This window comes from Anser anser, assembly GCF_964211835.1.
Source record: "Anser anser genome assembly, chromosome: 1".
Taxonomy (NCBI): Eukaryota; Metazoa; Chordata; class Aves; order Anseriformes; family Anatidae; genus Anser; species Anser anser.
The window spans coordinates 59,304,532-59,322,896 of NC_139720.1; the positions used below are offsets into that span (position 1 = coordinate 59,304,532).

Sequence of the window (18,365 nt, forward strand, 5' to 3'; positions counted from 1 at the left end):
GTGGGAGAATTAGTTACAGTTCAGATTATCCTGACTTTCAAATAAGGTGAGGAAACAAGTTTACTTGACAATGAAATGCTTTCATTAAATATTTACAGAGGTGAAATCAGACAATGTGTTTTAATGTAAGATCTTTATAAATAAGACTTCAGTAGCTGCTGGCAGAAAACCGACACAGGAAATACTTGCAATATTACATATAAGGTGGCTTTAGTCTACTAGCCCCAGTTAAACAGCCCCCAAATAAAACTTATGCAGCCTTTTAATGTGTAAAGTTCAGTTGCTTGGTGACTATTCTGCAGTGTTTCTCTGCAGAATGCTGTACTTGTGCAGACTGTATTACATACACCACAGTGTATTTAGAGCACTGCTAGCAAGATGCAAAAGCACATTCAAACACACTGCAATACAATTCCTGATTTTATTGTGAAACAGAGATAGATTTAAGACAGGTTAAGAACCTCTGTATTACTGTAATGAAAAGAGCACCATTCTGAGGAAATACACATAAATTGCAATATTTAGTGAAACGGTCATTATATACTTTACTGTATTTTACACCCAGATAATCTAGTAGGTGCCTCTGTTCAAGAAGAGACCTTTCCCTACCCCCAAATCAAACAGGATAGCGGTACAGTAGTTACGTACTACTATACCACCTAATCAGCAGTGCTAGTTACATGCTTCTGATGTTGCTGAAAAATAAAATTGAATTGTAACAAATCCCTGATACAAGATACTTTGAGCACCTGCAGGAAAATGTCCATGTAAACAGCAATACATGATACAGTACACATTAAATAACAGACAAGACAAATCCTATACCTTTTTGACAATATATTGAACAGCTTTATGCTGGAGCTAATCAACATAATCATAATGCACACTCCTTGATTTCAGACGCTCAGAATTAAGCCACATCATTTAGGAAGAAAACTGTAAACATCATACCTGCCTCACAGCAGGGTGACAGTGTGTGATCTCCGTGAGAGATGTTACAGCAGGATTACTATCTATGCCAACTAGTTACACTCAATGCGTGGCAACTGTCAATGGCTGTGAGGAAAGGATAAGACTGGTACAGGAACCTCTGACCAGCACGGACTGTGGAGATACTGTTTGTATCTGTTTTTCAAGTATGTGAAGCACCTTCTCTCATAAGATCATCAAAACTTGAATGTTTTGATCAGCTTATTGCTTTTACTTCATCTCTTCCTCACGTAATAAGAGAGGGAAAGAAGATGATAGTTAGGCACAAGCATGGATTCTCATTTCTTTCTCAGGCCACGAGTATTGGCCAAAAGTGTGTATTATTTCCGCAAGTTCGAAAGAAGAGAGCTCTAGTTCCAACAGCTGACTTCTTGTTCATGGAACAGCTGCCCTTGTCTTCACCTTAGTATTTTTCACTTGTAAGAGTAATAAGAACACCCTCTAAGGTCTTACAGGTTGAAGATAAATTAATGTTAAAAACAGCTAAATCATAATCTTCTTTCACCCTGTACTAATTGTACCTGATAGAAATAACATGACTGTAGATATCTTTACAGGGAATATGGTCTTTCACTTCCCTGCAAATGTAACCTGTTCTGCTAGAGGTCAGGTGAAGAGACTAATCACACAAGTGACTGAGAATTTAAATGCCACAGATTCAAGAACCACTGTTTTTTAAGGAATTCCAGTTCCTTACATCAGAATTTAAGGGGAAAATAGATGGAATGATAGGAACAACTTACCCTAAGACAGCTCAGCTAGAATATTTAAGGTCCTGTCCCGCGTGACACAAATTTTCCTCCCCAGCATTTTGACTTGAGATGTCTCTGCTCCCTTAACCCTATGTTCCAATCACTAGACAGACAGACCTCTCTATTCCTGCCCTAGAAAATGCTCAGTACTCACAGCTGCAGAACTTATTAACCTTCTGCACTTTTTAAGAAAGTAAAAGGAAGTCTTAAAAAGCACAATTTGTTTAACTGTGCATAATTAAAAACACCACTTCATGTAAGGTAAGGGTACACTTCCCATTTTCCCCTCTAGATATATAAAAGGACATTGAGGCATCAATAAAAAGTATACTGCTGTTCTTACTACTACATTACAGTTCATGGAATAAAATTAACGCCCCAAAGAAATTGACACAATGGGAAAGCAATTTGTCAAAAACTGCAAGAAATGGCATACATTAAATATAAAACTCATATACAAAAAAGGCTAACTTTTTTTTAAAAAGTTTCGACAGTTCCTTAAAATTACCTAGTTCATTCATTTGAGCCTACCACACACTTACTTTGGACTATAATAAAATAACTAAGGGAGATAAAATACTATTAAAATGCTTCAGTTGGAGAACCGAGGTACCAATCTTCACCACTGCATTAAAACTGCAGCATGTATGCATAGCTGAGAAGAAACAGCCCTTACGCACTGCTTCCCTCTGGTTCTTGTGTCATGTCAGCGTTGAACTCTGGAATCTGGTCTGCAAAGGACTGTGTCATCCACTGTCCATTAGGAACTTCACCCAAGGATGATGACCCCTCACAATACTGTGGATTGCCTGCCGATAGAAAACAAACAAAACAAAAATAATAACATAGAGATGAAAAAAATACAGTCGATTCGAATCCATCAACTAAAATAAAATAATTAAAAATAAAACACCCCCCCCAAACATCACTACCCCTAAAGATATTTTCAGTTTCCATCTTTCCTTCTACTTTTCAGCTTCCTATTTAGACTCCAACTTATTTCCTTTGAGTGTTTACTTCTGTAGATCCAGATCATTCCCCCCCAGTTATATTTCCTTCATATCTTCTTTGAAGAGTGAATTTAAGGGTGGTGTATATGTAAATTACGAGTCTAAATGTTTAAAAGAGTATTTATTTTGCAGTGTTTCCTATAAATAAAATTCTTCTTCTCTAAGGGACATTCTCTTTGACAAAATAGGATAGACAGTGCAAAAGTTCAGTTTACAACATAAATGAGATTAGGACTAAAAATTCATGACTTCAGATGAAGGTGGCAGTTACTACTTCATAGTATCATAGAAGGGTTTGGGTTGGAAGGGCCATTACAGACCACCCAGTTCCAACCCTCTGCCATGGGCAGGGACACCTCCCACCAGCCCAGGTTGCCCAAAGCCCCATCCAGCCTGGCCCTGGAACACCTCCAGGGATGGGGCATCCACAGCTTCTCTGGGCAACATGTTCCAGTGCCTCACCATCCCTGAGTAAAGAATTTTCTCTTAAAATCTAATCTAAATCTCCCCTCTTTTAATTTAAAACCATTCCTTTGTCCATTTTTTTATAAGCCCCCTTTAAGTTCTGAAAGGCCTCTGCCATTGTTTTTCATATTTTTTTTAATTACAGTTGGTAGTATTTTAGGAAGTAAAATTCCTGACTTCTTAGTTACAGTAAGATCACTACACTCATCTCTCTAGTCTTCATTCTGTTCTTCTTTGCTCCTTTCTTAATTTCCTTACAATTTTTTTCCAAAATTGTCAGGACTGAAAATCACACTTTACTCAAGAAGTTGCACGAACTTCAAACACAGAAAACCTACAGATAGCGAAAATTTGTTTTTCTCGTGCTCTTAAACTGCTTCCACACTAAAAGCTGAAGAATACCAAACTGCTGTATGGTCTGGGTTTTGGTGATTGCCCATCCATGATGTAAAAATAGTAACGTTTGTCTTCAGATTATTCAAGGCAAACTGTATGGTCACTACACCAGCTATCCTAACACATTACATTATTTGGATGACACCATTAAAATACTCCTCCTTCATCTACCCCACCAGTAACGAAACGATCTCAGTTGTACTTTGTATTGTACTGTGATTTTATCTGTTTCACCATTCTCTGTCTTTGCTTTCCTTAGGAACGAAAAAAAAATAAAACACTTGTCTGGAGAACATGGTGCGTTTATACAAAAGTCAAAGCAATCAAAAATAGTGACTGTGTAAGTCACAAGTGATGTCTGTTTGTCATGTCCTGGGAGACAGAGTTTAGGAGAACAATTTGAAGTTGCAGATAAATGATTTTAAATAGAGAAAATGGCTTTTCTCCCCGCTTCCTCCCAGAAAGACTGCACATTCCCTCAGTTATATGAGTCTAACTGATGCTATACTTTAAATATATTGTATGAATTGTGGAAGTGCTGAAAGGGTAGAAAATTAAATGTATGGAATGGTTATAAAAAGCTATATACAATGGTTTACAGACCGAATGCCCCAAGCACCACTCCTTACCAGTTCCGTTTGAAGAGAAATTGCACTGTTCACTTTCATATGGTGCACGATCACAGTAAGCTCCTCCATATGCTGCTTCATAACCTGGATCGTATTTTTCTTCTTTGACAGCCATTTTTTTGGCATCCTCTGCAGAAAGAGAAGACTTCAAGTATTAAGAATAAAAATGATCACTGAGCATTTTTATAAGATAACATTTGAAAAAAACAGCCACACATTTTACCAGGTAATTCCAGCTCCCCTTAGATAATTAAAGCTGCATTAAAAAGAGTAGAATCTCCGGCTCTATACCATGCGATTTAGGGTGGATGATACATCTTCCCCCCCCCCCCCTTGATTTTTTTAATTTCCTTTTGCTTGTGCATCTGCTAGTTGTGTTGTATGTCATGCTACACCTTTATAAAGCACTAAGAAAATAAACACTATACCTTGTGCAAGTTGCAAGTCAAATGTGTACTGCACTTCCTGCACCTCTGTGTTTGGTGCAATGCCTTTCAGCTGATCCCTTAAGTCTTTTAGCTTTATGTAATAATGAACCTTATCTTGCGCACGAGGAAACTGAGCACATCTTGCGCTGGATGATGGCATAACGTAGCAGAGCTTGAGACACAAAGCAAGAAAAATAGCATTACTGGTCCCTGAATTATTAGCTAATATATAATAATGCATCAAGAATAACTCAACAGTTAAGCTCATGTTATTGTTTTAAACCTTTGTACAAGCATCAGCTAATGCTGAAGGTGGTTCTGGGAGAGGATAAAAGGAGCCCGGGACAGGATAAAAAGAGCCCTTCATTTTTCCCGGCCAGCTAAATGTCTTTTCCTAAAGACAGAGGCTGATTATCGGCTGTTGAAGCTAGGACAATTCTCACCACTTGAGTATGTGCTGCAGGAGAGGTAGTACAAGTGTGTGTTACAATACTTAAAATTTACAAGTATATGCCTGAGAGTGTAGCACATGGCAGAGCTCTCTGAGCAAGTGGAGTTTGGAGCCAGATCCGCAGAGGAGTACGTGCTAGTATGCAAAAACCCCACCCCAGTGAGAAAGGCATCACGGGTTAATTAGCCTTGCTTCTTGGCCAAGTACGTCTGCATCACGCTTGCCAGGGTTTGAAATTCTGGAGTCAGCATGGGTGAAGCCAATTTAAGTGTCTCTGTCTCTGCCAACAGCCCTTTCTAAAGGCTTGAAGTTAGTTCAAAAAGAAGGAATTGTATCCAGTACATTTATTACAGTGCAGTATTTATGAACAAGTACTTGTAAATAGGATTATTTATCTTTTACAAATACTACTTAAGAAGGAAGCATTTTATCACCAACAGCTCTTTAGGCTCTAATGGCAACACTCCACCATTAGAACAGGACAGCTTGGACTTGAAGCACTAGTGATTTGGGATAGATAGAAAAACAACCCAAAAGTTTGAACTGAACAGGCAACGAAGCTTTGGAATAAGCTGCCTGGGCAGGTAGTGCAATCGCCTTTGCTGGAGGTTTGTAAGAGCAGGTTAAACAAACCTATTTGTGATGATACATAGCTGGTCTCTTGAGATACCTTCCAGCAGCAGATGTCTGTGATGAATGAGGTATTTTCCAGTGCTAGATGTCCATGATTAATGCACTCTTCATCAAGACGTACTTTAAGTGTCCAACTTAATTTCAAGCTGCAAATCAGCTTAAGAAGACTGAGTCTGATTAAAGTGCTTGGGCATGCCCAGAGCAGCAGTGCTGTAGTGTGGAACAGCACAACAATGGACTTGCTATTCTTTCTCCCCTGCTGTGGCACTACTAGCACCACAGTCATGTTCAGTATCAAAACCCAGTGACAGCATACAGAGAATTGGACACAGATAATCAGATCAAAGTAGATGATGGTTACAAGGGCATGCATATTTTATTCATATTTTAAATACTCCTCAGAGAATGAGCTAACCTACTAGCCATAATATACAATTTCCTAAATAAAATCTGCAAGTCTGATGAAGCTATATGAAAGATGTGCCTGAAAATTGCCCAATCCCACTTTCTCTGTTTAAGAGAAAGCCTTTCGCATTCCTTGTACTTTGGTCAAACTTTGACATTACTGTAATTGGGGGTAAGCCCTCAGATTTCATTGCTTTTGAAATAATCCAAATGGAGTGCTCTGCTGTTGTTCTTCAGTATCAGTACTTACAGTTTCTGTATCTGGCACCTTGTGTGGCTGCAATCCAAATTCCAAGTTCTTAACTTTTATTCCAAAAACTTCTCTACTAAAAATTTCATAAATACCTAAAAATGAGAAGATGACGGGATGAGTGGACAAAAAACAGCCACAGATAGAACAAACTCAAAGTTAAGATTCTCACATTTTCCATTGAAAGCTGCTATACGAGGTTTATACTTTTGTAATTTCTGCATCAGAATTCGCCCTCCTTCCCGAAACTCTTTACTAAAAGAGAAGGTAAAAAGAAAAAAAATCATTCAAAATTATAACTATTAATTCATTAACAAGTGTGACATTCTCCTGTGTTATCCTACCTGGAGAGGTCTTTGCTTCCAGGTGTTGTCCTTTCCACCATGTTTGTAAATCCAATGCCGTATTTATGTGGTAAGGTGTGGTCATCCATATGGTTCAGCTGTTCATTGCTTAGACCAGACATGAAGAGACACTTCCCTGAGAAGTAGGAAGATATGTATTTGCCTTTAAAAACAAACATACAAAAAACAAACAAACAAAAACAAAACCAACACACACCACCAATAAAAAACCCTTGACTACCAACACAGAGTACTGGAATGCTACAGGAAGAGTCTATGTTAACAGAGCATCAGCTAATTTGGGGATGACTATTACCCTATCTATAAAAGTTTAAAATAACCAAACTCATTTTACCTGTTCCAAGAGCACAGAAAATGCCCAGTGAGCAACAGGACTCCCTCACCACAATCACTGGTACGGAAAGCAGACTTACACTCCAGAAGCTCAGTATGGAGCTTTACATTCTGTAAATCACTTAGAAAGGGTATGAATATGGATTTTGAGGGAAAGATGTGACGAATACAAGGAGCGTTGGTTTTGTTTTACATCTTTGTAATTGCTTCTTGTGCTGGGCCCCCTCCAACAGAACGTGTTAACATCTTATATCAACAGTTAATGTAAAAAAGTATAGCTTGCGTGATGTACAGTGCCAATCTCTTAAGGACAAATTAAGCACAGGTAGTTCTTAATGATCCAAGAAACTTACAAATGCTTGGATTTGTCAGAGCATGTATATCTGGTCTGCTTCTTGGTAAAGAACACTAGAAAAAAATAACCAAGCCTGATTTACTGGTCTGCTGGATACCCGAAGCATTTTGGCTGGAGTATCACAGGGCTGCAAATTAGCCTACGGGGAACTCCCTACTACCACAGGTAGAATGACTCCCACTACGCAAACCAGAGTATTCAACAGAGTTCAGGCATGAGAACGTGCTGCAGAAAATGTTACTTAAACAGAAAAACACACAGGAAAAAAAAAACAAACAACTGTCTGGAGAATCGAGTACACTAGATACATTTGCCTACTGGGAAAAGGCAGCGGTTGTTGCTTTGTCGTAAGAAAGCTTGTTTAGCAGAAATGAGTAAATGCAAGAAGAAGAGGGTTTGCTGAAATACTTTCTGGGGAAAATGCACGTAGTCTTATTCTGTATCAGAAGCTGATGCCTACTGATTTACCCTTGGTAACTCAAGTACCAGCAATTTAATTTTTTATTCCTTATGTTGCACACTAACACACTAAAAAGTTATTTACTAACATAACCTGTTGAACTGCGTTTACCTGACAATTCTAAACCTACACTGAAAGTCACTGATTACTCCTCTTTTACTTCATTCCTTTTTACGTACGCTGTTTGTCAGAAAGTTACAGCATTTAAATCAATCTCAGTGTTAAAAGCAAAATCCTGCTCTCCACCCAATAAAACCCCAAACTGGTTTAAAGCGCCACAAGTTCTAACAGGGTTCTGCAAGTTCTATAAAAATATGGGAAGAGAAAAAACTTACGGAAATAGTTAAAAAGAAAGGAAAATTAAAAACTTACAAAAATGGTTCCCAGGTCCAGGATAATGATGTCCTTTGTAAGCTGCCATCAAGCCAGGGTTTATGCCAATCTACAAAGCAAGATACCAGTCTGTTTTAACGATTAGAACATGGCTTTCTAGTCAAAAATGTAATCAAGTTACAGCCAGGAAGCTTATTCAATTCTCTGAAGTTACTGTCAATAAACAAAACCATGTTATTGATATCTTCCATTGTTAGTTTAAAAAATTGACAATTTTAGAGCAGGGTCTCGTTTAGAGGTACAATGTCAAAGGAGCAGCTCGTGGCATGTATTTTATAACCACTGGTGTAGCACTTCCAGTAAATTGTCAAGTAATGGTCTTTCACGACTATGTAGTATACGTAAGCCTTAGACTTCTTAGAAATTCGAATTATATTTCTATTAATTTTAACAGAAAATGCAAAGCAGCTAGACACACAGGAAGCAGTTTCGATACTTTATCTTGCAAGATCTTGCCGTGTAAGTAATACAGATGAGCATGCAGAAGGAACGTAAGTCACAACCATTGTGAGTGGATTGTAAGTGACAACACAGAGCATTTCTGCCAGGTCTTTGTGAGCTACTTACTATTACGATGTCCAGATCGAAGGTCAGAATATCAGGTAAAGTCTTGGTCAGAAGTTCAGCTTCAGATACACCATTAAAGCGGTCCACTTTTCTTTTGACTTTAAAAGTATCTGTGATCTTCTCCTGTTTGCCTTTTGACTTAGTCGGTTTTTCTTTTTTAGCAGCAGGCTTTTTGGGTTGCTTTGGCTCAGTTGCTTTGGCTTTTCTCTTCCTTCCTCCTTTTTTAACTTCTGAAACACAGCAAATATATTTTCTGTACGTTTCTAATGCTGCAGCATGGACATTCAGATAGACCGAACTGAATGCATGAATACAAAAAGAAATCAAACAGAAATTTGCCTTCAAAATTTAAGAACTTAAACAATTACCAGATGAATTTCAGTTTTCCAGGCTCAGCACGGGGCCATCTTGCGTGTCTCTGCACCACAGGCACACACACTATTCACAGGCAACTACGCTGACTTAGGATACGAGCAAAGAATAATCTCTTGGCTAGGTTATGTTGTTTACATGCTGTATGCAACAATCTTTTGGAAATAGTTTCATTTCTTTTGGAGAATATGCCAGAGCATGAAATCTTAGCATTCCAAGCAATGCTAAACTAAATTACAGTCTACTATTCACACTTCAGCTTCCAAATATGAAAGTTTGTTATGGATTACATATCAAAGAAACCAAACTGCACACCAAGAGCAATAGGTCTGAAATATTACCTAGAGTGTAAGGCATAAACTCGTCAGAGAAACAAACACAGGAACTGAACACTGCATAAGCTATTCACAATTTATCGTTTACAGAATAGATACAGCTCAGTGCATCATATAGCAAGGTAACGTATGAGAGCTTACAGGTCTCAATTTGAAGGAGTGACACCAAACATTAATTTTTATTTACAAAATGCAAACATAAAGTAGTCACTACCCGCTCAATTGAAATTTCCTTGTCTTTTGTCCCCTTAAGCTTGGAGATTGAAACAGCACAGGTAATAGTCACAACATGAACCTAGAAATCACTCTTTGTGAACAGAAATCTATCTTTGTTCATTAATAATGTCAAGTTGCAGAACACCATTTGAAAATAGGGAAACTTACTTGGCAGCAATCAGCAAAGAGCCAAAGTAACCTATTAATTTAAAATTGAGACTCCATCATATTTTCAGTTTCTAGATGATATTCTCCCTCAGAAAACAAATATGACGGATACTGAGGCACTGCCCTCAGCCTGCTAACGTTTTTGGGGCTGTTCTTGTTTGCAGTCAGCTTTCTTGCAAGAAGCAGGACAAAAGCCACATGAAATTCCCACCACACCCTTGGAGCAACTGCTTAGGAAAGCTATAGTAACAGTACTCCAGCCAGTTGAGTCACAACGAAGGAGAAACGAGAAAGGTGCAGACTTGGTGAGGCACGTAAGCAGCTTTTCTTTCCTATCCCTTGTAGAACTAGGAGGTTTTCATGTAATGGCAAAATGCAAGAGTGTCATCCAGCTCAGAGTAGTTGAAGTATTTCAAGTGAGGCAGGATAAATTCTCCTAACTGTCAAGCTGGTAAGACACCTACCAACCAGACACTGTCATGAAAGATGAACTGCCTGGCCACAATGCCAGGGCAGCCTTTCAGAGGGCAATCCTGAACGTTCTCCCCCTTTTTTTTTTTTAAATCACAGCACGCAGTTGGACATCGAATCTTTGCCTTTCATACATGCTCCTGCAGATTTCACAGATACCTGGTAAATTTGCAAGCCCTGACTTCTAAGGCTTTATTCAGCTTCCAATTTTTGCAAAAAAATATTAGTGAACAGTTTAATAACACAAGGTTACAGTCATCTAAAAATACTTGAAAGTACAGTCCCTGTGTTCATGGTAACTCACGTTATTCCAGGAATAAAGCTGCAAAAGAAGCCTTACCATACAGCATGTGGGATGCATGCTAACTGTAGTGAGTAATGCAGTGAATGAACTCAGCAGTCCCATCTATTTAAAAATAGAGGTTTCTTCCTGGATTTCACCTGGCCAAGCATTACAACTTATAAAGAAAAACTGAAGCTTATCAAAGGACGCACGTAAGCAAGCAATGTTATTGCATGAATTGGCTGCTGTATTGCTTTGGTGCAGAGAGCTCTGACCATCTAGGTATTAAAAGCAAGACTAAACTCTGCGTTCATATTTGCTGCAGAATCAGAATTTAAGCATGGCAGAAACCACTGCCTTTTTATGTGGTAAAGAGCAAGCAAAAGAGCAACAAGGGTTCTTTCCTTGGCAAGGTTACTGTGAAATCTAACTCCACAAAACCTTAGTGAGGGAAAAGAAAGGCAATGCACAAGTGCATAAAATACAGAACTTGTGTAATACATGGGACCGTTTCCAGCATTTTTTTGTATTTGTTTAAATAAGACTCACTGAAACAAACAAACAAACAAACAACATTTAGTGTCTTAGCAATTCAGTATTTGTGGTTGCAACACACTAAACCACCAGTTAAACAAATATTTCAAACAAACAATATCATACTGTATTTCTCTGGCAGAAATTAAAATAAATAAATAAATTTCAACTTAGCCCGGAAAAAAGAAAACTTCCTTCTCTAACATAACACCAAAACCCATGAAGTCAGCTAAAAACGATACACTTACCCACTGAAGCAACAGCCTGCTTTTCCTGGAACAAGATAATTTTGTGAGACTGAACAATGTGAATACTATGACTGGGTTTTCTTCTTAGCTTTTTCCTTGTTTGATAACTAATGTTACTAGAAGAATACAATTAACCAAATACTTTCTCAAAGAGCACCAAGAAAAGGAAATCCAACAGCTCTAAAGAAGCTGTTTATTGAGACCAATACAGACGTATGTTTTTTCCAACAACTCCTAACATTTTTGCTCACTTAGTGTAGCCCAGTCAAACTACCTTTAGGAGGTTCCTGAGCAAATTCTGGCTCTGGCATGCCCTCTACAGTCGGCTGCTCAGTCATGATTTCCATGTTAGGCGGCGCTGTCATCATTTGGTGGAAGGGAAACGTGTAAAAAGCTTGAGCTTGCTGAAGGTACGCGTAATATCTTTAAAAGGGAGAAAAAAAGAGGCATAACCCATCAACAACTTAGAAATTTAGTGATATAACTGCTCTACTAACAAGGCAGTACATTACGCAAATCCATTAAGCAGCCCAGCTGCTTAGCAGATAGGAGGTGACACTGCACCCAACACTAACAGTCCAGTTCTCTGAAAGCACAGAGATTTCCCCTAACACTGGAAAATAACAGTGTGCAGCACACATTAACCAGCCCGACTGCCTACCGAACAACTCACAACAGAATGGAGTTAAAACTCTTTGGCCTTTAAGTTTCCCAACTTTTAGATTTCTTAATTCTACATTGGTTACTTTATCTGATGTGACAGCGAATGGATGGATGAGTCATTTTGGGCTACGGAAAATTACAAGTACACAAATCATCAGTTACAGTGCAGATTATTAAAGGGCTTTAACAAAGAGCGTGGCAGATGCTGTCCAGTTATCCCACACTGGATCCCAACGCAAATACTGCTCTTATTCGACGTGGAAGTGCTCACACACACAGATTCAATCTCCATCTATGCACAGAGACATCTTGCTATATACAGCTTTTTTGTGCCATGTATTTATTAGACACGTGCAGCCCTCAAACCCCCAAATAAGCTTCTGCTTCATACTGTCATTCCCTTGTGCCTATGTGGCCGCCTTGTCCATGGATTACACGGCAACACAAATACATTGAACAGATTGCATGAACCTTAGATTTTCAAGAAATATTTTTATGAAAGTTATTCGATAAAAACATCAAATAATTTTTCGGTGTATAGAAATAACTCAAAGGCCACCATTGTGATGTGAAGGGATCATTCTCTATTACGCAACGGATATTTCAGAATTTTTAATATCCCCACTGTCAGTCAGATTTAGGCCGGAGCAGCCCACAGGTGTGCCATCAGGCCACTAACTGTGACCCAAACACCTGCCCTGAATCACGGAGAATAAATCTGAACTTAGGCCACCCAGATTTCTGGGGGGCTGCCTGGCAAAGTCACAGGGGATGTTCTGAGCATAGTACAGCCCTCAGTAGCTGGCACAGTCGCATTTTATGTAAAATACCAAAGCAGTTACTGAACCAAACGAGACGGATTTCCGGATTTGCAACAGGGATCACAGCCGAGAGACGAAGAGGCTGGTTCATAATGCCCTAAGTGCCTAATTCCACACAGCAAAGCGGTGAGAGAGACATGAAGTGAGAGCGACACGAAGGCGTCTAAGCCAAGGACGGCCTCTAACAAGATGTCTCCCTGTAACGCACGTCTTATTACTGGATACGTTAATGAAATCCCCTTCCTGTAAAGGAATTGCCATTACAGGGAAGCTCCCTTTAAACGAGAGGCCTCGCACCGTACGGCAGCCAGGCCCTCCAACGCTTGGTGACGAGATGAAAGCCTCCCCCTTCCCTGCCGGGAACCCTTCAGCCCGCATCCCCGGATCCCCGGCGCTTTGTTCTCGCTGTCTGCGTCGCGGGACGTTCAACAAACCACACGTCCCCTCCCCGCCACCGGCCAGGGAAGGGAAGGGAAGGGAAGGGAAGGGCGCCGCTACCTGCCCAGCTCCTCGGCCTCCCCGCCCGGCCCCGGAGCGCCGCCGGCGGCCATGGGGCTATTGTCCGCGCCGGCCGCCCCCCGCCGCCCCCTGCCCGCCGCCCGCTCCCCGCCCGCCCGACCTGGAAGCGGTCGCTGTGCCCGGTGCCGCGGCGGCCCCGTCCCCCTGACGCGCATCCTGCGCGCCCGCCCCGCTCCGCTCCGCTCCGCCCCGCCCCGCGCCGCCGCCATGCCCGCCGGCGTGCCCTGGCCCACCTACCTGAAGACGCTGGCGGCCAGCCTGCTGGCCATGCTGGCGGGGGCGGAGGTGGTGCACAGGTACTACAGGCCCGACCTCGTGAGTGCTCCCGGGGCTCCGGGGATAGGGGGCGGCCGGGCTGAGGGGTGCCCCCGCGGGGGCTTCCTGCCGGGCTGGGACCGCGGCTCTGCCGCGGGGCTCTGCGGTGGTTTGTTTGGAAGGGCGTGCAGAAGGGGAAGGAAGGGGGGTGGAAGCGGGGCTTTCTCCCGCCCCGCTAATGAAGATGACCGATGCTTCTCATTAGGAAGTGGCAGACCGAGCGCCCCCGGGGGTAGCGGTGGGCGGTTTGGTCTCTTAAAGGCCTTAGAACGTGGAGTCGTGTCAAAATATAAGCAACGATGCCGCTCTTCTCACGGATAAGTAAAAGGATACGCGTTTTTAATAATAGAACTTTATTAGAGGTAAATAGGCACATGTTAAGAATGATCTGTATCCCTTTAAACTAGCAAGAATTTTAAGGAGGAAAGATATTTAAAATGTCATCTGTTACCTTTTCAAAATGTAATCCCATCCATTTAATTTATAAAAACAAAACACTAGAAGCAGCGAGACTTATTTTTCCTCTTGGTGACAGAAAAATATTTACAGAAACTCCACCTGGTGCTTTAAAGCTATGCTAGACACCTCCACCAAGCTTACTCTCCCAAATGGCAAAGAGCAGCTTTGTGCCTTTAAACAGCCTGTGCTTCCTTCCTCCTTTTACTAAAAGTGTGTTTTGCTACTTTGAAATAGAAGTCAAATTACAAAAAGGTAATAGGTTAATTTTCAATATGTTTTGCTTGTAAAAATATTATACTCTGCTCAAAAATGAGGGAGATGTAATGACAATTTGTATGTTTTGGCTATAATGCCATCTCCTACAGAGTATGTTAATGTACTGTTTTATGGGGGAGATGTAACGACAATTTGGCTATAATGCCATCTCTTACAGGGTATGTTAATGTACTGTTTCTGTGAGTTTAGTTTTTCTTCTGCTACAGCACTGACGTCTTTCTGTTTTTAACAGAGTATACCTGAAATACCTCCTAAGCCTGGAGAGCTGAGAACAGAACTGTTGGGTGTAAAAGCAAGATCGAGCAAAGCTGAAACATCCCAGCACTGACCACGCTTTACTTATGTTATGAAAACTAGAACTGATAAAGCATTTGTTCAACTATCTCGACTGTAGAAATCCACATGAAATATTCTTTATGCTTTTTTGTTTCACTGAAGTAGAATTACAGGCAGCATACATTGTAAATAAATGCGTGGTGAATACTGTCAAAAGTCCAATCAGTTGTTTACCAAAGAGCGTATGATTTTTAGTCTTGATTTGCAGTGTAAATATCCTCCAAAATAAAAGGTGTGAATTCACATTGACCGTGTCTGATGGAGTTTGAAGCTTTTCAGCTGATGCCCTGCTTTTGGTATAGGTAGAGTTAATTTTCTTCTTAGAAGTTCACATGATGCTGGGTTCTGGATTGTTGATGAAAAGAGCAGCAATAACACGGATGTTATAGTTGTTGCAGAGCAGTGCCTGCACAGAGGCAAGGTCTCTTCAGCTTCTTGTGCTGCTCTGCCAGCGATGAGGCTGGGGATGCACCAGGAGCTGGGAGGGGACACAGCCAGGGCAGCTAGCCCAAGGGATAGCCCATGCCCTGTGATGTGCTCAGATTTAAAACTGGAGGGGAAAGAAGTGTGTGAACAGAGTGATGGCCTTTGTCTTCCCAGGAAGCTGTTATGCAAGAGCCCTGCTTTCCTGTAAATGGCTGACAACTGCCTGCTGAGGGGAAGCAGCAACTGAATGCCTTTCTTGGCTTTACCTGGGGGCATAGCTTTTACTTGACCTACCCAACTGTCTTTACCTCAACCCCTGAGTTTCCTAACCTTTACCTCCCCCATCCTCTCCCCACTCCCATGGGGCTACTTAGGGAACAGCTGTGTGGTGCCCAGCTGCCTGCCAGGGTTAAACCACAACAGCTGATGAACAAGTGTAGGAAGCTAGAGAAACGTGAAAACATTAAAAAAAAAAACTTTTATTGCCACTCATTAGCCCTAATGAGAGGGTCTGTTCTTCTGTAATAGAACCCCAATTGACTGTTGGCACTTACCATCTTGCTATACTATGACAATAGTTTTGTTCGATGCAACACAGAACCTAGTACAGTAAATTATGGCATGAACAAATAAAGCTGCACTTCTTGTACAGGACTAATGCTGGTTAACTGCTGTTACAGTGGCTTTGTCTGTATTACTGACAGGAAATCTATTTTGGTCCACTTGGTTGCATTAGTTAAAATAGAACAAATGGGTGCAGATAACAGCAAAATTGTTTGTACTCCATGTGGGCATCTTCTGTTTATGTATTGACTGCTTTTGAACAAAGTTAAGTGCAGGTTTACCTTTCAGTCCTCAGGCTCTCCACAAAATTCTTGCACGAGGAACTCAAGAAGATACACCAAGTCAGCGTACCACGAGGATGGTGCGCCAACCCCTTTTTGAACAGTATGCAGCAGAGCATGTGAAAGCTGGGAATTGCTTTCCCTTGACTAAGGCACTCAGATTAGGCACAGGCTTCAACCTCAAATCTCACTCGCATTTGACTTGGGGAAAAGAAAACCACAGGCTGGCAGAGGATTCATATAAGGAAAAAAAAACCTCACTAAATCCTACTGGCAGTGTAGTTGGAGTTCTTGTAATAACACAGGTGCCTAGAAATGATTGCACAATGCTTTTACCTCTACTTCAGCTGTGAAGTTGGTATTTTATACATGCTTAAGTTGGAACTCATTTTCCTAGAGAAAAAAAGGTTGTAGCCCCTCTGCATGTTTACATGCCTCCTCTTTCACACAGCTCTTGCAACTGTATGCTGAGAAAAGCAGCTGAGGTGGGATGAGATCCTCTCCTGCTCTCACATGCCCCCATGGATGTTTAGGCTGCAGCCTGGGCTTACTATTACTAGATCACAAAATGTGAGATTTAAACAATCTAGCAGAAGACACCTTATTAGGCTCAGTTCTGGTGGCTGAGCTTTGCTGTACCTATACAGTGTTTAAATTGGTAACTGTAGACCTCAACGTCTCTGAGAACCAGAGAACAGCTTATTGAAGACAGATGAGGCACTTTGGCAATATTTTGTTCTTGCTCTAAATATGGGTAACCGAAAACCACTGTCCTCTTTAAAGGGATGGGATTCACCAACCCTTACCTGATTTACTTACAGTTTGTCAGACTATCGCCTCTGTCACTCTGCTGCTGGCTCTGACATCAGATGGATTCTACTTCAGATCTAAAGGCTGCAGCAAATTTAATCACATTCTTCCAAATGCATCCTGCTTCTAGTGGAAACTGAGCAACAAGGAGCATGTTTTAGCACTGAGGGAACCACTCCTGAGTGCCCATCTAGCAGCAGCAAAGGTGCCATTGCATCAGGTTTGAATAGCAGTTACTGCCCAGAATCGGTACAACTACAGGAGTGGAAAAAACCACAACTCAGTATGACTGCAAGACACTTCTTCCAGCAGTGATACCGTTTCACAAAGTTGACGAAAAGTTACAACTGTGTGTTCCTGCCTATTAATAGGAAACACTTGCCACTCCAGGGTAAATAAAGCAGCTGGACCACAGCCATGCTGCACATGATAGTCTCAGCTGAGGAAGATGAAGAAGCACAAAGCATGACTCCAAAGTGTGCTCTTTATTATTTTTGAAACGGAATCAGATAGGGCATCCTGTAACCAATCAATGCCTTCAGAACTCCAGCCATGGAACAGAGCAAAGGTTGTGTTGTTTGAAGTTTGTAAGGAATAAACAGAAAAGAATTCATAGCAAACAATCCTACACCTCTGGTAACATTCCTACCAGGTTTCTGAGCTGCAAAAGCAGACAGCAGGCCTAAGCCACATCTGCTACTCAGGCTGGTCAAGCATAGATAAGATGGGCATGCATACTTTTAATGCATTAAAGGATTTACTTCGTATTTCAAGCTTTATATAGTGAATCTGGAACATTACAAGTTATTTTAGGAAATATTAAATGAAAACCTTAGAAGCAGTTAATTGCTACAAAACACATGCCTTAAAAATGGTGCTCTTGCCCTATTCAAGAACTTACTAACAAAGGACTGCTGCTATTACAGCTGTTACTGCTACCTGCTAAACAACTCCAGAGGTGGACCACTCCTTACACAACTTCCTGTGTATTAAAGATGCCTCAGCAGTGAACCCCCATCCCAATTAAGCTCCTCTTCCAGGAAGTCTCTAACAGCATACTTTAACAAACAAACTCTATACCCATGAATAAACCTTAATTATTTGGGCAACACAGCCTAGTAAAAGTAAATGGGAACACAAGCTTTTCACCTCAGTATTGAGGTACCTTCACATAATTACAGGTGATTTCACTGAAGATCATGAGACTTAAATTTCACTCTTTTGCCTGCCCAGTTAACAAGAGTGGTTCTCAAGTAGGAGCAGTACTTTAACAACTCTATGTACTTTCACAGAAGGCAAATAGAGATCAATGTAAACTTTTCCTACCAACTCTGTGAAAATTTGTTTCAAAAGTAGAGGCACTAGTGAGAAAACAGTGCTTCATGC

The 18,365-nt window shown here is 40.9% G+C and overlaps 2 protein-coding genes across 5 annotated transcripts; one reads left to right on the plus strand and one right to left on the minus strand.

Annotated features, from left to right (window-relative positions):
• Positions 1-118: 118 nt before the first annotated feature.
• TDG (thymine DNA glycosylase) lies at positions 119-13,890 on the minus strand (the record flags this gene model as incomplete). Of its 4 annotated transcripts, none has more annotated exons than XM_083812122.1 (10): positions 119-2,551; positions 4,243-4,371; positions 4,671-4,842; positions 6,410-6,504; positions 6,582-6,664; positions 6,754-6,889; positions 8,295-8,364; positions 8,883-9,112; positions 11,784-11,932; positions 13,750-13,890. In XM_083812122.1, 10 exons carry the CDS (start codon positions 13,779-13,781, stop codon positions 2,415-2,417), a joined length of 1,233 nt encoding a protein of 410 aa, XP_083668248.1. In that variant the 3' UTR covers positions 119-2,414. The 4 variants fall into 4 exon arrangements, with proteins under 4 accessions (XP_083668248.1, XP_083668247.1, XP_083668249.1 ...); XM_083812121.1 differs by lacking the exon at positions 13,750-13,890 and adding an exon at positions 13,492-13,721; XM_083812123.1 differs by lacking the exon at positions 13,750-13,890 and adding an exon at positions 13,613-13,689.
• On the plus strand, positions 13,693-15,143 carry UQCC6 (ubiquinol-cytochrome c reductase complex assembly factor 6). Its single transcript, XM_083812245.1, has 2 exons — positions 13,693-13,827; positions 14,795-15,143. Exons 1-2 carry the CDS (start codon positions 13,720-13,722, stop codon positions 14,888-14,890), a joined length of 204 nt encoding a protein of 67 aa, XP_083668371.1. The 5' UTR covers positions 13,693-13,719; the 3' UTR covers positions 14,891-15,143.
• Positions 15,144-18,365: the final 3,222 nt, after the last annotated feature.

Bases quoted from the DNA above. Each gene is read 5' to 3' on its own strand.
- UQCC6 (XM_083812245.1), top strand. From the start codon at position 13,720: ATGCCCGCCGGCGTGCCCTGGCCCACCTACCTGAAGACGCTGGCGGCC. The intron at 13,828-14,794 runs GTGAGTGCTCCC...TGTTTTTAACAG, and splicing joins GGTACTACAGGCCCGACCTC to AGTATACCTGAAATACCTCC.